This window comes from Cavia porcellus, unplaced genomic scaffold, assembly GCF_034190915.1.
Source record: "Cavia porcellus strain 051 isolate PalLab524CR breed Dunkin Hartley unplaced genomic scaffold, mCavPor4.1 scaffold_6, whole genome shotgun sequence".
Classification (NCBI taxonomy): domain Eukaryota; kingdom Metazoa; phylum Chordata; class Mammalia; order Rodentia; family Caviidae; genus Cavia; species Cavia porcellus.
This window is the reverse complement of record NW_026947489.1, coordinates 14690326-14715299: the sequence shown is the minus strand read 5'-3', so window position 1 is coordinate 14715299 and position 24974 is coordinate 14690326. Positions and strand designations below refer to the sequence as shown.

Below are 24974 nucleotides of genomic sequence, written 5' to 3'. Positions count from 1 at the left end.
CTAGTGTGCTCGCACAGGAGCTGGAGAAACACACCCGGGCCAGGGCAGCAGGAAGGTGGTCACTGAAGAGCAGACCTGACCCTCCCGCAGCACAGTTGTGCTCCTTTCCTTGCAACACTTTGATCTTTTGAACAGGTTTCCCCAGAACGTGAGAGCAGTGGAACTTCCAAGTTCGTTTCTGTAGATTCTGTATCTGGGCTGGGTGTGCAGCCCAGCACTGAGCGGGGTCACCTCAGGAGCTTTTCTGCACAATACTTCTTCTACCAGGGCCCTTCAGATCTATGGCGTCCAGTAGGGGACATTCTGAAGCTCACTGTGTCACTGAGTCGGGTTCCTATTTCATCAGCATCTCCTTTCAACTCCTATGAAGCATCAATAGATGCCTAAGATGCCTAGCGTTGCCTAAGATCTGGGTACCTAATGGCTTCCTCCTGTCTGAATGGAATTTAGCATAACATTTGTGTGCTGGAATGGGCGTCTCTAGAGGGTGCAGCTGAATCAAGGGTGCATTTCTATAGCAGCGTACTTCGTGGGGTTTTACATGCTGTACCTGAGCAGTTTTTTGCTTATTATTTTGTTCTACTCTCTGTGGTGTTGGTACAGCGGGGTGTTCTGCTCATGTGAGTGTGTGTGTGCTCACGTGTGTGCACTTTGGTGACTCACATGTAGCTTAGTTTAGATTTTAGCTGCAGTTCCATGAGCCTGATTTTACCATCACACCTTACACATTTGCATGCTGCTGCCTTTGAGGCAGGAAGCATGGCACATAAGGAAGGGTGGTGGTCTGGAGACTGCACAAATTGCCGCAGAGCTTGGTGAGAGCCAGCATGGTCATGACCTCCAGCACAGTGGAGGAGGTTGGTCTGGGCTTCCCCTGGGGAGGCCTGCACGTTGGGGTACCGGAAGGTGGGACAGATCATCTGAATACCCCTGGGCCGGTGGCTCACACGTGGCCAGGCTGGATCCAGTGAGTGGGAAGTGAGGCCGTCCCTTGCTTCTTTCCCTGATGGTGGTCTCTGAACCTTCGGGCTCAGGGAAAAGCTCAAGGCTGACCCAGGGGCTCTAAGGCACATAGCAGACAGAAGCTGTGTCCCCTGTAATGACACAGCCTTAGAAAGACTCCTCACTGATTAGCTGGAGTCACTTGATTGAAGAAAATGGGACAGATGCCATGCATTTTGAGAAAATAGTTATCACAGGCTTGAGGGCTTCTATATTTACATCGCCATTACTTATAGAAACTTTAGAATGCAAGCAGCCTGGCCCTGAGGCTCAGCTTGTGAACCTATTCTAAATTTCCTCGCTGTTTACTCTTAAATTTTATTTATTTTAAGGTACAGAGTGATATCTTCATATAGTAGTAAAATAATTACTACAGTCACCCAAGTAGTATATCAATCACCCCATATACTCAGTTACTGTGTGTGTGTGTGTGTGTGTGTGTGTGTGTGTTTGTGTGTGTGTGTGTTACAGACACTAAAATACACACCCTTGGAAGTTTTCAGAAGAAGATAATACTCTTAAGCGCAGCCCTCATGCTTTGATACTAGCTGTCTAGATTTTCATCCTCTGTACCCTTTGAGCTGTTTCCCTATTTCTTCCTTTCCTAGAAACCGCCGTTCTCCTCTGTATTCGGATGTCCACTCCACTATGTATTTCTAATGACCTGACCAAGAGTATAAAGCTTCAGGAATATCCTTTTAATGATAATCACGTAATCCAAATATAACTGGTCCAGTCACAGTGGCCAAAAAGTCTTGATACAATTACTAAATTTATCCATACATTCACAAGGTTATTTTAACATATATGAAGTAAGTCAAAGTTATATACATCGGCAGAGATTGTGGATGGAACTTTACAAACAGCTTTTGTACGTTTCTGGGTCACACTTGTTGAGAGTTATGACAACGAAATAAAGTAGTATGTGACAATATTTAAGTTGCCTAAGGCAAAGAAAAAGAAGGGACTGAACATGTCACAGCCTAGGCTGCAGAGTGAGAAGGGAAAAGACCTTCCCCAAAAGAGAAGATTTTAAGGGGAAGTCAGGCATCGAGAGGAGAGGAGGGGAGCAGGGAGCCTGGCGGTGTGAGCCAGGGCTGGAGGAATTTGAGGTGAGGACACAGGCAGGGGAGAACTGAAAGACCAGGGGAAATATGCTCACTACTTTCTTAAAGCCTCCTTAGACCCCATTATTTATTCCATATAAGTGTTTATAAACTTTATAAGTAGTTAAACAAATTTCAGTAAAACAGAAAAAATGATAATTAATTCCGCTGTCACTTGGCCATTGGAAAATGGTTCAGGATTTTCAAAAATTGCCCAGAGCTGTTTCATCTCAAGGTCCCCTAGTGGACAGCCCGTGTTCCAAGGCCATCTAGGAGCAATAGCTCCTAGAAGTGTGCAGCCTCCGCCTACATAAGCAGGGTGGGCCAGGGGAGCTGGAGATGTGCAAATACCGTTTAATATTAGTAGACAGAACTTGGTTAGAACTGTGCTAGCCTTGAAGCTGCTGCTAGCTGAAGCAGTTATCATTGTAGTATGTATCAGAAAAGTTCTTGTTTGCACTCGTGTGATTGAGGAAGACCGTCTTCCTCATTTCCATGAAGTCCTCATGGCTCTGAAGAAGTCCGTTACTTTTGCAGCATACAGACAGTGCTCAGTGTGGGTGTTCAGCTCAGCTGCTAGCGGGGCACAGAACCTGTGAAGAACCCCAAAGTCATCACTAGCATTTTGTTCTAAGTTCTGAAAATCAGGACTGCTTTTTCATTTGCTCAGCCTGGAAAAAAAAGTCAAAACTCATGGATTCCCTATAAAAGTAGCTCATGTTTTTTTTCATGTGTCTCTCTGTGTGTGTGTGTTATTCTGACCTAGGGGAATCTGTGTGAAGAATATGTAATACACAGGAATTTTAAGTCATCTTATGAAAAAGAAATGTAATGTAGATTTTAGAGATGAGAGATGATAAGAGCATTCCAGAGACAACTTAGTAGTGTGCATTATCTTAGATCTTAAATAATATAGATCCCTAGTGTTGTATAAATTGTTATACACTATTCCAGTTTTAATTTCAGTAGTGATACTAAAAAAGTATATTTCCTTAAAGATATATCTATATCTATATATGTATTCAGAAGTTTTTGAATGCATCACATAAATAAAATGAACACTATTTTCTTGTTCAGACTGTCCTGGATAAGGAAAAACTCAAACTCACACTTTTCGTGTTTCTGAATACTGTGCATGTTCAAGTTCATATATGGAGCTCAAGACCTGGTAAATATTTATTGACTTGGATATGAAATGTTAAGATCTTCTGAGGAAAGTCATCAGATATTATAAAACAAGAATGTGGGCAAAAAAGTGGCGATGATTTCTTTCCATGAACCATTAACTAAAATACCTTTAATTAGACTTCTGGCTAAAAACAACCTGTGTTTCAGAGAAACTGCATGGTTGAGTTGTATAACTTAGCTGAAAAAGTAGGTTTTTCTTATCAATAATGCTTTTGTGCTTGACATAGTGGCTTTTAAGTTCAAATTAGGAAGGGTAGCTTTAAAATTATTTTTTATTAAGTTTCTATGTGTATGTATGTTTCACACAGAGGTATATACACCATCAGATCTGTATACATGCAAATATGCAGATAAATAGCCATAAAGCTAAGGGTGGAGATATAGGCACCAATGTTACCGACTGAATAATGCAGGTAAATAATACTGTAGGAGGACCATTTTCTTTTAGTGAATAATGGGTGTGTTTAAGGATCTGAAGGGTAAGTACCAGCATATTAACTTTTATACATAGAGGGAAATTCCCGCTCCCTTTCCCTCTCTCCCTGGCCTTCTCTCTGTCCCTCTGCTCCTCTCCGGCTCCCCCTTCTTCTTCCATCTCTTCATCCCTTCCCTTCCCCAACCTCCTTCCCTTTCTCCCCACCTTCTCTCTTACCACATCTTGATTTAATTTCTGCTCATTAATGATATCCACGAGTAATTATGTTTGAAAAACAGCCAAGTTGCATATTTATCATTGGACTTGCTTCTCATTTTTATTTGCAATTACAATTGTTCTTGAGCCTTTCATGGACAAGGCATGTTTCTGTTTCTGACAGCTCTTACTGACAGCAGACACTTTTCTCTAGCACACTCTGTGTAGGGAAGTCCTCTACAGGGGATAAATACAATACCGAGAGGGAAAGAACGTGCTTACACCCCACGGTTCTAGCATTTCTCTCCTGAGGTTAGACTGTGTTGCCTGGTGTTCTCACCCTGCGCTCTAGTGCTTTCATAAAAATATGTCTCCAAAGTTTTTGAAACTTTCATGAATAGTCCTAGGACTTCAGGTGAGGAAGTGCTCAATATTCATGAGGACTTAGAAGATGTTAGTTTTTATAGTAATTTACTTTCTATGGCAGCTAAGATTATTTTACAGAAACTGCTTCAAATTGCATGAAATCCATGTGTGGAGTATATGACATACAAACAGTTAAATCCACTTATAAAATGAAATGTGATATAAATACTATCTCTTTAGATAGGACAACCAAAGAACATCATAGGGACAAGCAGTGTGTGTTATCTAAGATGTTTAAATAATGTAGATGAATATTTGTTGTTTTATAAAATATTACACACTGTCCCACTTTTAACTTGAGGAGTGATGATACTAACAACAGTAGCCCTTACCATGCAGAGCTATAGGTAAATGGCTGGAGGCTACCTTCACTGAATTTTGTTAGTTAATTTAGCACTCAAGATTATCCTTGAAGATGAGTAGTTTTCTGTTTTCCATGTTAAGATAGCATGGTGTCTTAGTTACTTTTTACTCATCGCTGAGACAAAATACCTGATGCCCAAAGTTGGGAAAGAAAAGGTTTATTTCTTACAGTTTTTGGAGGTTTCAGTCCATACTCAGATGGCTCCAAGGCAGGCTGGCATGGCGGGGCCACAGTTCATGGAAGCTGCAAACAGCAAGCAGAAACTGGCAAGAGAGAGAGAGACACCTTCTTCCTGCCATTACCTTGTATGCGGACTCTATGTTTGGTGTAGCACTGACACTATCAATCCAAGCTCTAGACAATGAAGCAATCACAGGTGCATAATGTAAATGCATGAGGCCTGGGGGCCACCAACATAAATCATGACACTTGGATTAAAGAAATTGAGTAAATCACACAAGACCATGAAGTTATTGAAAGGAAAGTTAGGGATTTGAATGTACCGAGCCCATATGAGTTCAAAGTTTATTCATTCATCGGGTATTTATAGTCAACCATGTGCATTAGGTACATGCAGGCATATAGCCTATGTTTCAGTCTTTGATTTGGAAGAGGTTAATACTATGTTCATAGATGCTCCAAGTAGTGTGTTTTCTATACTTAGATAATTTTTAAATACAGCGTGGGAAAGTGTGAAGCTGTTTATTGTTGTCTTTACTGCAATTTTTGTCATATTTAAATATTGTTTATACACTGTGAAATGTACAAGCAGCTGCCCCCTGTCTCCCAAAAAGAAAAACACAGCCCAACAGTTTTTCCCAATGGTTATGAAATCACCTTTCCAGTCTGGAGACAGTCTTGACATTCTGTGGGTTACATTTTCTAGAATGTGATAAGTATTTAGAAGTGGGTTTGGTCTCCCCCCAGTCTTCAATTCTGCTGCTTTGTTATCTCAGCTACTAGGTTTTCTTGCTTTATCCTCTCTTCTTCATTCAAAATTATAAGCTGATGCCAGATTTATTTTCTGAAGTTTGACTCTGATCATTTAATTCTCCTACTGATGTATGAACCTGAATTTCCTTTCTTCTTCGTACCAAGATAATTCTAGATGGACTGAAGCCTCACTGTAAGGGAGGGAGGGAGGGGGAGAGAGAGAGAGAGAGAGAGAGCGCGCAAGACCACTGGACAGAAAGATGGTTAAATTAATTTAACATTCTATAGTGAGAAAGTTGTTTCTAAGGAACATGTTAAACTGGTTAAACTGAGAAATCATGAAAAAACTTGGTAAATTTAAATAAATAAAAATGAAAATAACTTATTGCTAGGAACATTATTCTAAACAAATTAAAACATTGCTGGCATGACCTTGACATTGGATTTTCATAATGAAGGACTCATTCAGAGCTGAAAGTCAAAGACAAATTATGATCTCACTGAAAAACAGCCAAGCAGCTTGAATGAGGATTTCTCTGGCAGAGGTGTACAAATACAGGTCATGAAGCTTAAAAGATGTAGAAGAAATTAAGGTAGAGACCCATCGTGGTCTAAAATAAATGTTCATAATATCCACATTTGTGGGCATGTGAAAAACATGTAGCTGGGTACTTTTGAGGGGAGGATAACTTTGATAAACACTGGAAAACAGTATGACAAACGCCACTCAGCACTGAGGAGAAGACACATATTCATTCGGACAACAGTGCCCATGTTGAAAATTTCACCTGAACGCAACTGCTTATGAACTCCAAGGTACTTATGTAAGGGTGCTTCTTACATGACTGTATTAGTCAAATAATTAATAACTAGCTAAATAAATTGGCTCCACACAATGACAATTTTATCTAAAAGGAAAGAGTAGGTCTACATCACTGGTGTAGAGTTTCAGTGACCTTTATCTATAAGAACGTTGAATCCATGCAATATGAGTCTGATATTGTTTTCCTCATAAAACACCCAATAAACTGTTTATGCTGAGTACTAAACTAGGCACCTGGGACTTCGGGAACAGTAAGAGGGGACAGACTGCACTTTTTATTTTGTACCTTTCGGAATTGTGGGCGTATATTAACTTTTGTTTAAAAAGAAGAAAGCAGGGAACAGGAAATAAAACACATTTCTTACAGAGTAATAAATCTGATTGCATTATTTTAGGGGAGTTCAGCCCGGATGAAAACCTGCCTGTTAGACGTCACGTTTTGTCCCCCAGTTTCTGGAAACCCCATTTCCTGGCCCCTCCCTCTTAGTACCAGCGCCACCTGCTGGTGTGACCTTGAGGTTGGGCACAACCTTAGTCCAGAGGGGGCCCCTCCAGGATTTTTTTTTTTTTGGAATTGGGGATTGATTGAACCCAGGGCCTTCTTCCTGAACTACATCTCAACCTTTTAAAAATTTTATTTATTTATTTTTGAGATGACCTCACTAAGCTGAACAGGGCTGGTCTTGAATCCTTTGGACTCCAGTCTTTTATTTCAGTCCCCACTGACAGCAAAGCTCAGATTTAATTTTTTCCAAGTGTAAACCATCAAAAATCCCTACCTCGTTCAAATCTGTTGGGACATTTTCCTCTGTGACCTAGTGCTGGATTATGGGATGCCTGCTGCCAGCAGATGTAGAAGATGCCGGTCTGGGATTGGAACACTTTGGCGATGATCCTAGAGTGCCTAGCACAGAGCAAGGGTTGAAAGTGACCAGGAGTTGGTCATGGTGTGTTAGTGTGCTGACAGGTGCGGTGTCAAGGGAGATATGGCTTCCATCCTGCCCAGGGCATGAGCAGTAACAAGACTGCCGTGCATGGTTGTTGAGGCAGGAATTCAAAGCACCTGTGACTGTCTTTTAGTCCCTGTGGGCACATCCATTCATCCATAAATACCTTCAGGGGACTGGTTCAGGTACCAGTTCACTTCACTGATATGCAAGTGTGGAACCCCCTACATCCTCTTACATAGTTTAAATCATCTTTAGATTATTCATAACATCTAACCCAGTGTAAGTGCATATAAATAACCATTATACAGTATCATCTTCACAATAATGACAAGGAAAAAGGTTTGTAAGTGTTCAGTACAGGACATTTATGCATTTTTTTCCTGCTGTGGTTGGTTGAATCTGTGGTGTAGGACTATGAACCCGGAAGGCCATAGTGTGGTTAGAGGGGCAAGATACGCAGGCTGTGGGTTTTAACACCTTGATTCTCAGGCTGGAGGTTTCGTGATTCCTGCAGGTCCTCATGGCAGAACTGGGCATTCCTAGGGTTGAGACCCTGTGTCCGAGCTCCTGGATTCCTTATCCTTTACTCCTTGCCACAAGAGCCTCATTGTGTGCAAAACTCTCAGCCCGCAAGGTTAAAGTCCAGCCATTCAGGTGTCAGCTCATCATTTGAATAGTCGTGGCATTGCTTTCCTGAGCAGCAGAGCCCCTTTCAGAACCTGCCTAGTTGAGATGTCACCTCCTTGACAGGCACTTAGGCACAGACAGAGAATCACAATGTGTTCCCTCCCTTTCTCAAATTTTCCCTAACAATTAACACAACACTAACTTGACACCCTCTTTTCCTTGTTTGGCTTTGTAAACCCCGGTCCTTTTTCCCTATTAATTCCAGACATTAATATTTTCTTTCACACCACTGCCGCCATTCACCCGTGAAACAGTTTGAACATTATGTAGCTGTCAAGATGCCTGGGGATTACCCAGTATGCCTTGCCTGTGAGAAAGTGACACCACCGAGGCCGAGTTTTGAGATATTTATTTTGAGAGTACGCTGACAGGCATGAAGACCTGATCCCAGAGTGGCAATTTCATTTAATTAAAGGCCTCTTTTTATTATAGCTTTCCATATATATATATATATATATATATATATATATATATATATAGTCAGAACAGTTGTTAAAGTCTGGCTAGCCAGAGGTGTTCTCTCTCGTCCTGGTAAGGGGAGGTGGGTGGGCACATGCTAGCTTGCTATTGAAAATTCACTAGATGCCTGTGAATGCATTCACTTTTACTGTCCTCTCCAGAGCTGCTGCTTGACATGGGATGTGTGTGTCTGTGCCACTAGTGTTGGGCTTCTGTTCCTATGTTGCCAAATTTCAATGTGAGGATTGCATACGGATTTATGTCCATCTTTAATTTATTTAATATTTTTCTGTGAGATCGGTACCTTTGCAGTACCGTGATTCTAAATTATCATAAATCGTGCCTTTGTGAATCCATGAAGGTGTTGTAAAGAATGTACACCCTCTTGCTCTGTAGTGATGTTACTTTCAGCTCAAATAATTAGGAAATCTATTGCATTCATTTTCAGTAGGTTTTTAATACTGGAGCTAGCTAGAGACCTAAAGAATTAGAAAAAAAAAATGAGCTGAGTAATTACTGATGGATATCAAGGATTTGGTAAATGTGGCAGGATACCCTAAGTGATTTTTGGTAAAAGGTAGACAGTAGGAATCAGGGAGGTGGATCTTTTGTAAGTGGAAAGTGGATCTGAAGATGGAGCAGGGGTGAGGAGAAGAGGTGAGGAGAAATAACAAGAGAATGAAGACACATTCATGCCCTGACTCTCCTTGATGGAAGCGATTGCTGTGTATATACTGCAAACTGTCCCAATGAAAACCATTACTAAAAACACGTGCTAATTTAAAAATTAAAAAAATCACTTCCTGGGATGACTTTAATATCGCATATTCATTTCAGTGATCATTACAAGGGCCTATTTTGGGTGCTGTTTGAGGCATTTATGATGGATAAGTAAACAAAAGAGACCAAAAGTCTTTGTGACTTAGTGATAACTGTTTCAAAATTAAATAGAACATCACGCCAACATTGAATTATTTTTCTAGTGTTATCAAGTGGCCTTCATTTATCCCCTCTTAGATTGCTCATTTATTTTTGATGTTTTTTGCAGCATTCCCATGTACTAATGAGCAAGTATATCACCAGCACTGCTAGATGGCACACAAACACACACACACACACACACACACACACACACACACACACACACAAACACACATATACCACAAGGCTTAATACATAATTCATGCATTAGTTTGGAGGGATCTTTTGGGGGCTGGGGAGGGGTCTCAATGGATCTGAATAAAGTGGAGAAGCATCTCCGAGCGTAGTTCTGCTGGGACATTATTCATTCCCTTTGGCGTCTGTTTCAAAGCTCCCCAGGAGGAACCCGGCAGGTCACTGGTGTCAGGGCTGAGGCCAGCTGAAGGCCTGGTGGATGTGGAGTTCAGCTGGCCCAGCCAAACAATGTACGTAGCCTTTGTGCAGGTGTAGGACAACAGAGGACAGCGACTCTGTCGATTTAATCTCTACGCCCCCCAGTTTGAGCTGGGATCCCATTGCTCCATCTTTTGAGCTCTAGAGATGGATTTATTTATTATCATCATATTTTAAAGTATATCGTCCTGTTGGATCAGCCATCTGGCTAAATGCCTCAAAATAGTTTCTTTCTCTTTTCATAGACCCTGCTGTCCCTTGGAGGAGTGGGCTTCTCCCCAGGACTTCTGACACTGATGTGATTTCTTGAATTTCTGTGGGTAGCAGAGAGGTGACATATCCACAATGCAACCAAAGAGAAAATGCTCGAGGAGCCCGTTTATAGTCTATCACTGAAGGCAAAAGGAATTAAACGTCTGTCCCCAAATTCTTTCACATTTCTCTCTCCACTCCTGGGGCCCTGTAACTCAGCACAGTGAGACATTTGTTTTGGTTGGACTCTGTGGATTGCTTGGAGCTGGGAATCTTTACTTAACGGAAATTTAGGCTTGTATGCAGATTTCAAAATTCTGTCTTGTCCTATTTTGTCTTTTAAAGGCACAAGTGATCCCTATGTGAAATTTAAGCTGAATGGGAAGACGCTGTACAAAAGTAAAGTCATATATAAGAACTTGAACCCGGTTTGGGATGAGATAGTTGTGTTGCCAATACAAAGTCTTGACCAAAAACTACGTGTGAAGGTAATCACAGATAGCTCTAAAATCTGCTTCTTTATTACAAGTATTTCTTTCTCCACAATTTCTCTCATGCCCTCTTAAAAAGTGTACTTGCCACAATTAGTTCTTTTATGGTTTTCAAGGACTGTTATCAATATTAACAGTAGAGAAGAAAATCTTCATTACAATTGAGACTGTATGTCAATGCGACATACTCTGCAGAAAAATAAGAATGAAAGTACTTCCACTGCCTGTATTTAAACTTACTGAATGTGAAAGAATTATTACTAGTAGTGCAGTGGTGACATATACTAGCGCCTTTCTCATTAGGGGTAACTTTATACTTAATAGAGCTTCAAGCTTCCGGTGTAAGCTTCAATTGCTCTAACATCTGGGTTAAAGCTGCATGAGTTGAGTACCGAATGGGATTGCTGTAGAATATTTAACAAATTTCTATTTAATTGGCAGATCTGCTCACCGTGAAAAAATACTAAAGTTTAATGAGAGGCCATTTAAACTAAAGAAAGCAGTTCATCGTGCATAGTGTTTTAATGCATGGGAGTCCTGCCTTAAAAAATATTTTCTGTATTGTTTTATCTCCTAATATGCAAAGTGACTTTGAAATTTTGCTTTCTGTATAGGCTTGGCTACATTTTTCTTTAACTCTACAAATTATGATAAGGTTTGAAAGATGGGTTTCAAATTTCCAAATCTTTTGTTTTTGATAATGATTTGATAAATGTCTTGTCTTCTGGACTTCTTGTAGGTGTATGATCGAGATTTAACCACATCTGATTTCATGGGTTCTGCATTTGTGATTCTGAATGATCTCGAGCTGAACAGGTATTGTATTTTTACCCTTTCAGTTGTTATTAATGAATTTTAGCAAGATCTCAAGATGTTGTTAATTGGTTTCTCTTGTGATCAAATAAGAAAACCTGAATGAATGAAAGAGTACATTATCATATTTTTATGATTAAATATATTTAAGATTTTTGGTCTTTAGTAGCCAAATATATTATTCAGAGATTTTCTTTCATAAAGTATTCTAAAACATTATTGGCTTTTGCACTTCTATTGGCTTATATCCAGGTTCATTAACCTAATGTAAGACAAATATTTAAATTTTATTTGGGTGGTAGAGGAGGCAGATGAGTTAAGCGACTGCTGAAATAAATAATACCAAACAGTTTCTCCACTCTGCATATGCTTGGTTCATTTTTGCTATATTTGGTGCCTTTTTAGCATTGGGTCTAATCCTTACCAGGAGAGGGGAGACCTCTACCACAAACCCCTCATGCACCATTAGACAACGCAGTACTGTTAAGTGCTAAAATTATTTGCTGCTTTTTTTTTTTCTTTTAGAACAACTGAACACATTTTAAAATTGGAAGATCCAAACAGTTTAGAAGATGACATGGGTGTGATTGTGTTAAATTTGAACCTAGTAGTAAAACAAGGTGATTTCAAGAGACATGTAAGTGTTACTGTTTGTTCTTTGTTAAATCTTCCTTGTGATTGTCCTATGAATACTAATGTAGCAGACTAATGATATAATCATTCTTTTGGAAGAAATATTATTTGATAGACTTAGAGGTTACTCATCTGTGATTATACTCATCCTCTCTTTTGAAACACTAGAAAGAAAATCCGTTGAGGAATTCTCTCTGTTTTGGCTAGGGATATAGTTAGTATTGCTATTATTAAAACTTATATGCTGTGAAAGGTTTGCTTATTACACATTATTTGCTCTGCACATTCCTTAAGTGTTAAAGTTTCTTTTTAGTAATTTTTAGGTCCCAGATGAGATAGGTATGATTATGAAAAGAAGTTCCCAGGATTTAATTATTGAGTTGTATATTATTAATGTGATCAAGTGTACATCTTTCTTAAGCATTGTGATTTCTTTTTAAAATTTTTAGCTAAGTTATCTGTTAGGAGTGCTTTGGGGAAGATACAGATTTTAGTGTAATCTGGTCTCTTACATGAAAATTGCTAGTTAAAACACTACCAACTAAAGATGGCCATAATATCAGTAATGCATTAAACTTTGTCCAGATATGAATGAAGTGGTTCTTATGTACATATGTTATTATCAATCATCTCATTTTATATTCAGCAATTATATATTATAATTCTTTAACTTACTTGAAAGTAAGTTTTACTTTTAAAGCCAACTGAAATAATTAGTTGAGAAAGAATAAGACCTGTTACAACTTATCATGCATGAAATCTAATATGAAAATATGAAAACCGTTTATAAATTAAGCTTCTAATAATGTTCCCTGAATTCAAGCAAGACAGACATGGAGAATATTCTTCATTTTGGTATCATGAATCTAACTTATTTCTCATGAAAATAATGATGATTTGCTAGTAAATTCACAGAAGCTAACAAAGAAATACAAATGCTGGACTATAATATTTCAACTGACAGAGGACTGACAATATATTATTTTTATTTGAAATCCTTACTTATAAGAATTTACTTTTTGGAAACAACAGGATAGAATTCAATTACTTTTTAAGAAAAAGTGGTGCTGTTCATTGATGTCTAATCAGTATTTTTAGATATAAAAATGCCTTAAATAGTTGTGGAAAATAAACTTGTACTTCCTTATCCCATATAGTGAGGGAGGGCTGTTGTTTAATTTCCCCTTTGTTTTGAGAGTGTTACTACTGCATCTACAACTCTGGGTCAACGTCAGTGAACACAGAGGTGAATATCAGGTTGAAATAATATGTGTTATAGATACGTATCATTTGCCATGTGGTTGAGCAATTATAAGCCAATGTATCCTCAAAATTTCTTATGTGTTAAAGTGGCATTTGGAAAGTTGAACGCTTTCCCCATGATAATAGATGTGTACTTGTGTGAATTTTTGATAGTATATTGGATTTTGTTTAGCGTGATGGTGCCCTTAAAATACAATTACAGATCACCAAATCTGAAGTTTTAAAATAATAGCATTTTAATTTCAACTTATTCCAAACTGCAGAGCATTTGATACTACAGGAAAGAGGGGTTTATTTTTGTAAAATTTCTCCTATCTTTGCAAAGTTCAGTAAGTACTCACAGTTTTTGTTTTATTCAGTTTGATCCTTTTAAAATTTCATTCCCCAGTTCCTGCATTGAAGAGTTTTTCTGTTTATTCGAGTGCCTTTTAATTCCTTGTTAGTTTAGCAGTAGTCTAATACACAATGCCCTTGTTTTATATTTGCATAAAGAAATTATACAGAAAACCGTGCCTTCTCTCATTTGCTCAGATTGGTAGTTTTTTAATATACTTACTTGATCAAAGAATAATTAATTGAAGAGTCATTTATTCTGGGCCATATGTGGTTATTCAATTTATAGCACATATCATGAGTCCTTTGGGTATGATAGATGTGTAAAGGCATTTGTTCTTTTTATAGAGTTTAAGTTACCATTTAAAGGCATTTTTATATTAAATTCTGGAGTAGGGCTAGTGCTTGGGACCTGGGGAAGAGAGACTATTTGATCAGGATAATTTGTTCATGAACGTCCATTTTAATTTAAACCCTGAAGGGAAAATTTTAGTTTGAAATCTCAGTTTTGTACCCATTTTTGTTTTCATAATCATCGAGGCAGGTAGTATTTGCTGCTATGGAACCAACTGACAAAATTCTTCTGTGCAGCATTTCTCTGAATTTCCTCTCATTTCTATGAATATATATAGGATGCAGTCAGGGTGTAAGGCCCTGGCTAGAAACCTGACAAACATGTATATTTTTTTTCCTGGAAAAAAAAAAAAAAGATTGTAATTAAAATTATGGGTCTGAATCTCAGTTCTATCCGTCATCTGGTCTGGTCAAATTCACAGGATTTTTTTAAACCTCTCTGAGCTACAGTTTCCTCATGACTGAAATGAGGATCGGGAGATGTTTTCCTTATTCGGTCAAATGAAAATTAAGATTCTGAAATGTGGTGCCTGATACGGCGTGTAGCCATTCAATAGAGGGTAGTACATAGCATTGTATAAGCAACCAGAAGTAGTCATTTTCCATGAAAACTCTTATTTGCTTGATTTATCTTTTAATGTTGTTATAAAACTCAAATTATTACTGTATACAGTAAAGGACCCAAACAATGCTATACACCTATAAGATGGTTCACTGATTGTGTTGGGTGGAAATATTTGCCACTGTGAAGAGGAAACCTCAAATAAAATTTAATATCCTGGCTATAGTATTCGTGACTGTGGATTGTGTGGTAAATATTGAATTCACCATTTCTCTGGGGAAAACTATTACCATTGAAGAATATTTTTAGAGAATTTCTGTCCCAATGTTCTGGTTGCTTGCTAATGGAATATAAATGGAAATCCCCTGGAGACTACTCTTATTTTTCTAATCTATTGGGAAAACATTTTGGCAAGGTAGATAAGTCATTTGCATAAATATTTTTTTGTTAAACATAATATTAAGTGTAGACTGCTCAACTGGGTTCATAATTGAGTTGTAATCTCCCAAATTTACATAGTTTTAACAACTAGTTAGCTGGTTAGCTAGCCAGAGTAAACCTTTGAAGGAATGGACAGTACAAGAGTAATGAGAGGATTTTACTGAGAGAATTTTAATTGTGATGAAATTCAGAATCATTGCCTGACAAAAGAGAGACCAGAGGAGAACCCAGGAGAAGTTGCCTGATGTTCACAATTTTTTTTTCTTCTTTTTTCAGAGGGATATTAACTTACTTTTCTTAACTGGGTATTGACAATTGAGATTTTTTTTTCCTATTCTTTATTTTATATTGAATATTTAACCTACGAAAGTAAGTGGAATTATCTTAAACTATAGAAACCTAAACATGAATTGACATTGATCATGAATGGGATTAATATGTTTGTAATACTATCGAAATATTCCAAGTGGTAGAATATTGGCATTCTACTTTCTTAAATGTAAAATTTAAGTAGCTTAAGACAATTGTGAAAAGTGGTTATACTTCTAGGGATCAGACATCATTCATCTGTTCTTGCCTTTATATACTAAATACTTCAAAAAATAACCACAAACGTGATTTTTCTTAGTTTCTATTTTCTTGTTTAAATTTGCTAACTTCAGAATTTGGGTGTCAATCATGTGACTATAATCTTTACAATGTCACACAATATAATTTTGTGATTTTTTTTTAACAATTACATTTCTCTTTCCTTTTTCCATTTTTACTCTTCATGGGACACAATGGATAGCGCTGGTCAAATCGGAAGCGGTTAAGTGCCAGCAAGGTAAATACATTTGTTTTTTCTTTACATCACTTGGCTAAAACTTCACCTTTGTAGCGAAAACAAATATTTACATAATTGATGTTTTCCAATCTTTACTCATAGACAGTCTTTACTTCTTACTGCTATAAAAAATAAGGGAAATAAAAAATAAGGGAAAAAATAAAAAAAAATAAGGGAACAACTTGCCTTCAAAATTTCATTTAATAAGGGCGTAACTGGATGTTTGAACTTAACGTGTTTGGGTGGTGACATTTTACACAGACCATTCATGTTAGAATTTTACACCTCATTAAGCTTGGATTATTTAGAGTGTAGCATGGTCAGCTTTAGTCCTTAGGAAGTTATTTTTCATTAGGTGGAATCTATCATTAATACTGTATGGGCAATATAAAGACTAAAGAGAATAAATAAGTCTTTTTTATCTTCTAAAAATGGTCATTTGTTATTTTATCTTGTAAAAATGATCATTTGTTATTATTTTTTTCTTAGAATTTCCTTAAAGATTTCTTCACACAGCATTGGAGTTTTTCTATATGGTTAGCATCTTTTTAATCAATTAAACAGAAGTATCTAATTTGTAAAAGTATGGGTATACTAAGTTAGAATTTTCTCTTACTTTAATAATTTACCAAATTATTAAATAAGCAAGTTGCAACTTAGGAGACCAAATGTGAAAGTCATTCTAGAAATAAAACCCAGAAAGTTTTATAGCTTAAGGTAGCAGCTACGTTATTTTAAAAGGGAAATAATCAACAGAATTATATTAAATAATGTAATCCTCCAGGCTGTGTATCAGTTAGGTTCCTGAATGGTGTGCTATGTGTAGATATGACAAGAGGGTGTGTGAGGCGTCCCTGTGTAGCATGTACTGTATGCACAAGCTAGCACATACATGTATATGTATGTCCTGTGCCAATTTCTTTCCTCACTGTGCTTCAATTGCTTATTTTTTTCTGTAAAATGAGTTTCAAGCTGGCAAGTCTTCCAGCTCAAAAATTTTGTGATGTGTATGTGTAGGGGGTAGGAGTTGGGATTAAAATCTCTTGCTTTTGGAAAACCCAAAGAAATCAAAGTTCCAGTACATACCTACTACCATGTATATAAATGCTTTGCATTTTAAACACTTAAAATAACTATGAAAAGGTAATTTTTATCATATCGGTTCACTTGGTGCCCGAGATGATGGTTCTTCATAGTCATGAATTTAGAAGATGATAAATAATACTACAATCCTGTCTCAAAAAATGGCTCCAACTTTTGCTTTATTCCTGAACAGTCACTAGAGGGTAGAAGAACGTCGTCTCTCACCACAGGAGGAGCAAGCACACCCCTCGCTCTCTGATATTAAGAGTTTCTGTAACCACCTAGAGCAGTAAAGTTTCCCAGAATGCCTTGGTGAAACCTGACAAAGCAGTATTTTCTCGTTTATTGATTCTGCTGCTGCACTAAAACCCTGGTACTGTACATCAATAACCATCTTTAGTTAGGGAGCTTCGGTCTGTGGAAGAGTCCTGGCAGTTTGTGGAAGCACATAAAGGCTAGAAAGAAAAATTGTGAGCTTGGGGAATATTGGAGTCTAGGGAGGAGAGGAGAGGTTATGGAGGACTAGCCAGAGGGGTAGAAAAAATGTTGATGGCTTGGATAAATACATCAAAAATATGAAGGGAACAGAGGATCTGGAGAGCAGTATTTAGTGCCATATATATATATATATATATATATATATATATATATATATATATATATAAATTCAGAATTGTGTCTCGAAAGTAAACTGTTGTCTCCCCATCCCCAAATCATCATAGTATCTAGAATTTTGACTTCCATATTCTGAACTCAGCAATGTTATATATGTTTAGTAATGTTCACCAACTGATAACTATCTTGGTCTCATTTGTTACCTTCAAGTGGTATTTTGGTGACGAATTTTGATAATTGTGTTACTTTTTTTGCTTCTGAGAGTATGCAGTTATAAAGAGAAAAATGAGAGAACTTCTAATTTGGTTTAGGAAAATAAATCACATGAAATCTCCATAGAGACTCTGATTAACACTCTGCAAAAGCAGTTAAAATACTCCGGTCACCTCATCTTTTGATATTTTTAAACTAGATATTTCTCTTTTAGTTTTTTTATGTTATACTTAATATTATATTTGGCACACTTAAAAGTATCAAAATTTTATTAGTTTCAATGTAATATATTACTTAAAAATACCATTAACTTTCTACTTCAATCTGATTCTTATAAAAATAATTCTAGGGGCTGGGGGTTTAGCTCAGTGGCATAAGTGCCTGCTTGCAGGTGTGTGGTCTTGAGTTCGATCCCTGGTACTGATAAAAAAGAAAAAGACAAAAAAAAAAAAAAAAAAAAAAGAAAAAGAAAAAGAAAAATAATTAAATGTACAAAATTATTTCTTTTTCCTTAAAGTTTATAATTTTTCATCATCCTAAATATTCCCAAATGGCAGAATTTTATAGCCTTACTTCTAAACTATTTTCTATTTCCCCTAGATTTCATTATAGTGAATACATAGAGATTGCCTTTAGAACTTTTGGCTTATAACCAGAGCCTTTAAAAATAAGCATTTAAATGAGAATTGGGAATGTGATTTCATAAAGTCTGGATCAATACCTAGTTGTCTTTATATATTTGCATCCATAATCTTTACTGGGAAGTGGTTTGTTTCTTTTTTAAAAAAATGTATTTATTTATTTACTTTTATTGGTCTGTTTCTAATCCTTACGTCTTTATTCTAATCTATCTAACAGCTAGAGAAATGAAAATTAACAGAAGTTAATTCTTATAGCAGTCTAATGGGGGAAGGGAAAAACAGTTATAAAAATGGAATTAAGAGGCTACTGATTGTATTCAGGAATTTGCATGCACACACGTACACACACACACACACACACACAGGTACACACATACACACACACACGCACACACTCCTGCCAGCATGTGGATCTGTAAGGGTGCTATCTCTATGCAATGCTTGCTTTAATTTTCATGAAAATTAAAGCCCCTCTTCTCTTCTGACCAGCTGTTTTATTCATTTATATGTCAGAATTCAAGATAGTAGACATGCCTTATACTAGTGTAGCTTTTTGTGTGTCTATGAAATTACTTGAGTAGTGTTGCCAAGGTTTGGCCTATTTGTCTTGATATACTTTTTAAAAAAATTAGTTCCTGTCTCATACTGCAGAGACTGACTTTAGCACACTACAGTTTCTAGGACTCTAGATTATCTGGCTTCCAACTGACTTCATGCAGTGAGAGGACATGGCACAGGCTAGTTTCATGTGAAAAAACGTAAATTGAAAGAGGATAGTCAGAGAAATTAGAAGGAAGTTCGATCATCCATCCATCCATCCATCCACCCACCCACCCTCCCTCCTAGTACCACTGTCCATCTAGTCGTCCATCCGTCTGTCATCTATGCATCTGTTCATGTGCCTATCGATCCATCTGTCTATCTATCTTCCTGTCTGTCTGTCTATCATATTTAGTGAGCTGATATATGGCCAGAAGCCAAATAAGAACCAAAAGGGAGTTCTCTGATTGTTGTGTCTAGTAAAGTAATTTGAGTTTGAAAAGGAACAGGTCAGGCAGGAATCAATATCTGACCACATATTTCCAGATAAATACCTCTCTCAAAGCAGTACTTTCTCCAATGAAATGTCCATGCCTTATTTCTGGGTAGGTCCAGGAAGTAGTATAGGAAAAACTGCTTTGCAAGAGGAAGTATGTTCCATATGAGGACATAGAGGGAGAACATTGTTCCCAAGGTTCCCATGAAGAGGGAACCTTGTTTGTTTTTCATTTTCATTTATTCTTACCTCAAATGCCTACCTACAGTAACACTGTTTATCTGTTTATTTTCTTGCTTAAATTCAAAGGCTTGGAGAATTGTATGCTTAATCAGTAGCATGTGTACTATGATAGAAAAATACAGTGCACATTTAAATTAAATCTATTTTATTATAGCAATAGACACATTGTTGTTAATTCCCCTCAAAGTATTCTCCTCATTTCAAACACACTCCTCCCATCAGTCTTGCCATTTTCCAAAGCAGTTATGTGAGTCCTCTTTTGTGAGTGTCTTTAGTTGAGTTCTCTTGACTACTTCAATATCCTGAATAGATTCCAGATGTTTCACTTTCAAAGTCATTTTGCCTCTGAGAAAGACCCAGAAGTTGTACAGTGCAGATCTGGTGAATTAGATGGATAAGAACCACACAGTCCTGCCCATGACCTCTGGTTGAGCATAACGTCTTGCTGTATGGTGTGAATACTGTCCTTGACTACAAAGGTAAAGCAGAGGCATAGAATGAATAAGCAGAGGGGATACTTGGGAAATAGAGTTCTAGGGTATTCAGAGGTGCGGGGAGACCCTTGTCTTGCTTTGTAGGTGAGTTGGTGAGGTAACGTTGGGCATAGAAAAGCATTTGGGGAAGATTGGAAGGACTAATACCAAATAAGAAGGAAAAGAAAGCGAAAGGAGCCATGGTATTGTAAGTAATATGGAACAAATTGCTGTAGGACTCCAATTGGTTTGCAAACTGTGTCCATGGGACCAGCCACAGCTGCAAATTACTAGAAATGAGACTTACTCGCTTTTTAGACTTCTTGAGTCAAAAACTCAAACAGCCAGGCATAGTGGTATATATCTGTAATCCCAACACTGTGGAAGGCTGAGGCAAGAGGATCAAAACTTTGAGCTTAGCTAAGGGAACTTTCTGACTTAGCAAAACCCTATCTCAAAATTAAAAAAAATAATGTTTAGTGTGATGGTGCATGAGAACATTGCAAATTCAAGCCCAGACCAGTGAAACTTAGTGATATAACAAGACCCTGTCTCAAAATAAATACATAAATAAAAATAAAAATTAAAAATTAGGTCGGGGGATTCTGAAGACATAGCTCCATGTGGAGGCACTGGATTCAGTTCTAAGTACTACAAAATAAAAGAAGAAAAATAAACACCCTGGTAGTGAGACCCCAGAGTCTTTTGCCTTTCGCGTAGTTCTGAAGTGCATTTATGTTTGAGAACCATGGACGTGAACTAAAGAATGTGGTGGGGTGCTGAGAAGGGTAGGAATCAAAGTTAGAGACCGAGAAGTAAGGGCTAGCCTTGTGGGTCAGGACCTGTGGCTGCTGTAGGGATTCGGGCTGGGGTCAGGATATGACGAGGTGATCACCAGGGTAAAAAATATAAGGATCCACTTGGGCTCAGGTGCCAGCCCTGTGCTTCCTGTAACCTGATGGGGAGCCAACCGCCCATGGTTTCTCTTCTCTTTGGGACATGAGTGCTTTTGTAGTCCGTTAAGTGAAGGAGAGAGACAGACACTGAGATGTAAAGGCCAGCAGGGTGACACAAAAACCCAGAAATGTTAGATAGCAAACAGCACTGCCTATGAGCATAGAATCTGTGTTTCATAGAAGTCAGGGCAAAAATATAACCTTGGCAAATCACATAGCTTTCATTATTCCCTTCATTTTTTAATAGTAAGAAGTGGGTTAGAAATATTTTCCTATTCCTGTGCTCTGAGAATCACTAGATATTCACAGTCCTTATCTATTCTTTAATATTTTCTTAATCTACTTTTTTAAGGAGAAAACCTGAATGATGATATTCCCTTATAATTTACAAATATTCAGCTTAATACATAGCTTTTATAGCTGAGTATGACTAGATTATTCATATCTTGAAATGGTGATCAAGTTTTCATCTACAAATATAAATCTTATCCCCCATGTACACATACATGTGAAAAATTTAAAAGGTTTTCTTTTTATCCTTCTGCAAAGAATTTGGTGTAGTTCTGGGGAATTTATGCCTACAGGATCCCCTTCAGATGATGCAGAAAAGCTGCTGAGAAGGACCTCGCCAGGGGAGCCTGGGCTGGATGTGTGGATCTTGTCTTGTCCTCCTATAAAAGCTGTTGACACAAAGCAGTAGCTTTACATGTTGCAAAGGCTTGAAAGGAATATTTCAATGAAATCTTTTATAGATGGAATGCTTTTCCTTAGCTTTCAAAGCAGTGGTCAACGTACCTGGAATTTTATTTTACTATTCATTTTTTTTCTTACGAAGTCAATAAATGTTTTTTAATGTGTGTGCCTATATTTTTATCAACTCCCAATTGTGTCACAAGGACTTGGGAAAAATACTTAATGAGAGTTGAAATAGGGTGCGCTAGCCTCGTAGGAACACTGAGGTTCTTGTTCTTCTGTCACTGAAAGGATATATCAAGTGCCCAGAGAGCACTTGGCACCTTATGGTGCCTGATGATCCCTGTCACTCTTATTTCTCATTGCCCACCCTGTTTGGTTGGCAGGGGAGTGTTGTGTGCAAAGCAGTAATTTGCTTATGGCTCTGTGGTGTTACTCAGCACACTTAGTTCTGGAGCTTAATGGCTGAGTGTGACCTCACCATTGTTGGCTTCAGGCTGTATCCCGAGTTCTTATTCCCTGTCCTCCTTCAAAACCCTTCTTTTCTCTTAACTTCCTTGCCCCATTCCTTCTGGTCAAAGACAGACAGGAAGCACTAAGCTGATGTCAGCATCATCCCTTGGTTTCCATGACAACTCCTCCAGGAGATGCCTTATTAGAATCCACATCACCATTTTCCCAGCATGCCTTTTGGTACAAATTCTAAAATAGCGCATGCCATCGAGCTGTAGTCCATTTCTATGTACCAGGATGACCGTGCCTGCACTGCATGGACAGTCCACTATGGATCTAAAATGTCTAAGGATTCGAAAGTGCACTTCTCCCACCTTCTTGGAGCGAGTAGAAGCAGCTCAGTAGAATGTAATTTTCATTTCCCTCCCTTTCTTTCCATCCTACTTTGGATATGTGAACATCATGACCCAGAAATGAAAGCATATTTTCAGGGATTATTTCATTTTTATAAAAATCAGCATGCTTATGACCTGAATACAATAGTCACTTTCCACTATTCATAACTAACAAACTTGCTTTCTGTGGAAATCACTTTTTCTGTGGTAGGACAATGCATATGGATCTAACTGGGTGGGGACCGAGGAGGAAGACAGGGCAGATGAATGAATCAACAAGGAAACAGTAAAAGGTTCTGATCCTTGGGGAGGAAGGAGGAAAATAACAAAACCCGGTTGTACTATATTTTATCAGCTATGTCTGCTGAGGAATTAGGGTCAGGACCCAGAAACTTTACTCTATCTCCTGGTGTTTGTTTCAGTTCAGGGGGTTGGCTTGCCCCTTTGATGGGTCATTTCCTTCTCCCTTGTCACATTCCAGGCTGCATTAAGATGTCAAGTTTCACTTATAGGTGGAGGCACGGACACAAAAACCTGAGCCATTCAGCTTACTGAGGGAGTGCAGAAGAGTGGATTTATTGTGCAGAGGAAAGGAGTGTTTGAAGTACAAAAACAAATTTGCTAGATGGCTTCGCAAGAGCACACATCCGATGGCCTGCCTGCCCCCACCACGGGGCCTACGCCAGCCTCTCATGGGTGGAAGAGAAATGTTACAACAATTAAGAAACTTCTTTCAGGCACACACCTACCAGATTATGTGGCAGGCAGATGAAACTTTATTTTAGGGATAAGCTTATAGTGTAGTGTTTGCAGAAATATTTAAGGCGAGGTAAATAGAATAAAGTTCTTGTACTCTTTTCTGTCTGAGAATGCAGCAGAATGTACTGTTCTCCTCTTATCCTGCCTTTGGAAAGGAGGGGCAAAAAAAAAAAGTTGGACAGCAAAAAGCAAGTCCATCAGATCAAACATGACTGCATTAAATACTAAAATGTTCAAAGTCCGACTGAGATAGATAAAGGCTTTGATGGAAAGTAGATATTTCCCAGGGACATTACAAGCAATAATCCAGATGTTATGGTGTAAGGCAATGAGCGTCCATGGGTAGATCAGGAGCTCCAGCCAAGCCGCGCCTGATACCGGCCTCAGCTTTGCCCTCCCATGCTGTTCTGCCATATGGAACCTATCTCTGGGCCCTCTTAATAACCAGCTTTGGATTCCATTTCCACAGAGCTCATAGAGCTAAGTGGAGCTGTTTTATGGACAAGTTAGATAGAAGCCTTTCCAAGATAAACATCCAATTTGAAATTAGGACATACCAAGCTGCAAAATTATTTTAGGGCATATTTCATGGAAGTGCTGCCATTTTTCTTAGGCAATTGCCAGACTGTAGGATGCCCTTTGATCCTCTGTGGACATTACCCCCTTCTTTATAAAAAGGATTTTGAAATAGTTGCAGTGTTTAGGGAGGAATATATCTGTCGGAACTTTGAAGCATGGCCGTGGGACAGGTCATGCTTTAGCTTGTTGGTTGGCAAGTCAAACTTTTAAGTAGGAAAGAAAGCACAAAAAGGATTTGCGGCAGGATGTATGAATCAAAATCTCATTTTTGCTTTAAAGGTAGAGGTTTTGAGCTCGTGTACTCAATGAGATATAAAATAAATTAAGTGGATTCTATATCTATCTATCTAATCCAAGGACATATACAAACATGTACATGTGTCTGTCTATTATGATGATATGTTTTAAATATAAAGCTACTTAATTCTATGATTTCATAAAGTTATTGAATATAGTCTGTCTGCCATCTACCTGCAAATAAGAGTTCAAGAGTTACTCCATGTGCTTCGAGATGGCTTTTGAAGTTATTTCTTTCATTTGTCTACACTGCTTTGTGTCAGTACCTATATAATCAGTGTGTGTGTGTGTGTGTGTGTGTGTGTGTGTGTGTGTGTGAATACACAGGAGGGGGATTAGGAAAAAAGTTGAAAGGATAAGCAGTCTGGGTGTATCTTTCCTTCAGAGTATTTTGTTTAAAAAGTTGTCATAAAATGATCAGTGAAACACCTGGTAAGGCATTGTTGGATTGTTTATAGCATGGTGGAGTGACGTGGGCTGGTGAGGTAAGCTGTGTATAATTGACATGGCCCTGACACACCATTTGTTGGGATGAATTGTGATTAACTGGTATCCAAGCAAATTCCTGTGGAAATGACCTTGAGAAGCTGGCAGGAATGAATGAGAGGGTTAGAAACCCATTGCTTC

General features: G+C 38.0%; 1 protein-coding gene across 2 annotated transcripts in view; it reads left to right on the top strand.

Annotated features, from left to right (window-relative positions):
- Positions 1–24974, top strand: part of Mctp2 (multiple C2 and transmembrane domain containing 2) — a 226109-nt gene that overhangs the window by 78878 nt on the left and 122257 nt on the right. For both annotated transcript variants that reach the window (XM_063249970.1, XM_063249971.1), the window contains exons 5-8: positions 10541–10683; positions 11426–11502; positions 12025–12136; positions 15876–15911. In XM_063249970.1, the coding sequence (XP_063106040.1) occupies positions 10541–10683; positions 11426–11502; positions 12025–12136; positions 15876–15911 (368 nt within the window). The remainder of the gene's footprint in view (positions 1–10540; positions 10684–11425; positions 11503–12024; positions 12137–15875; positions 15912–24974) is intronic.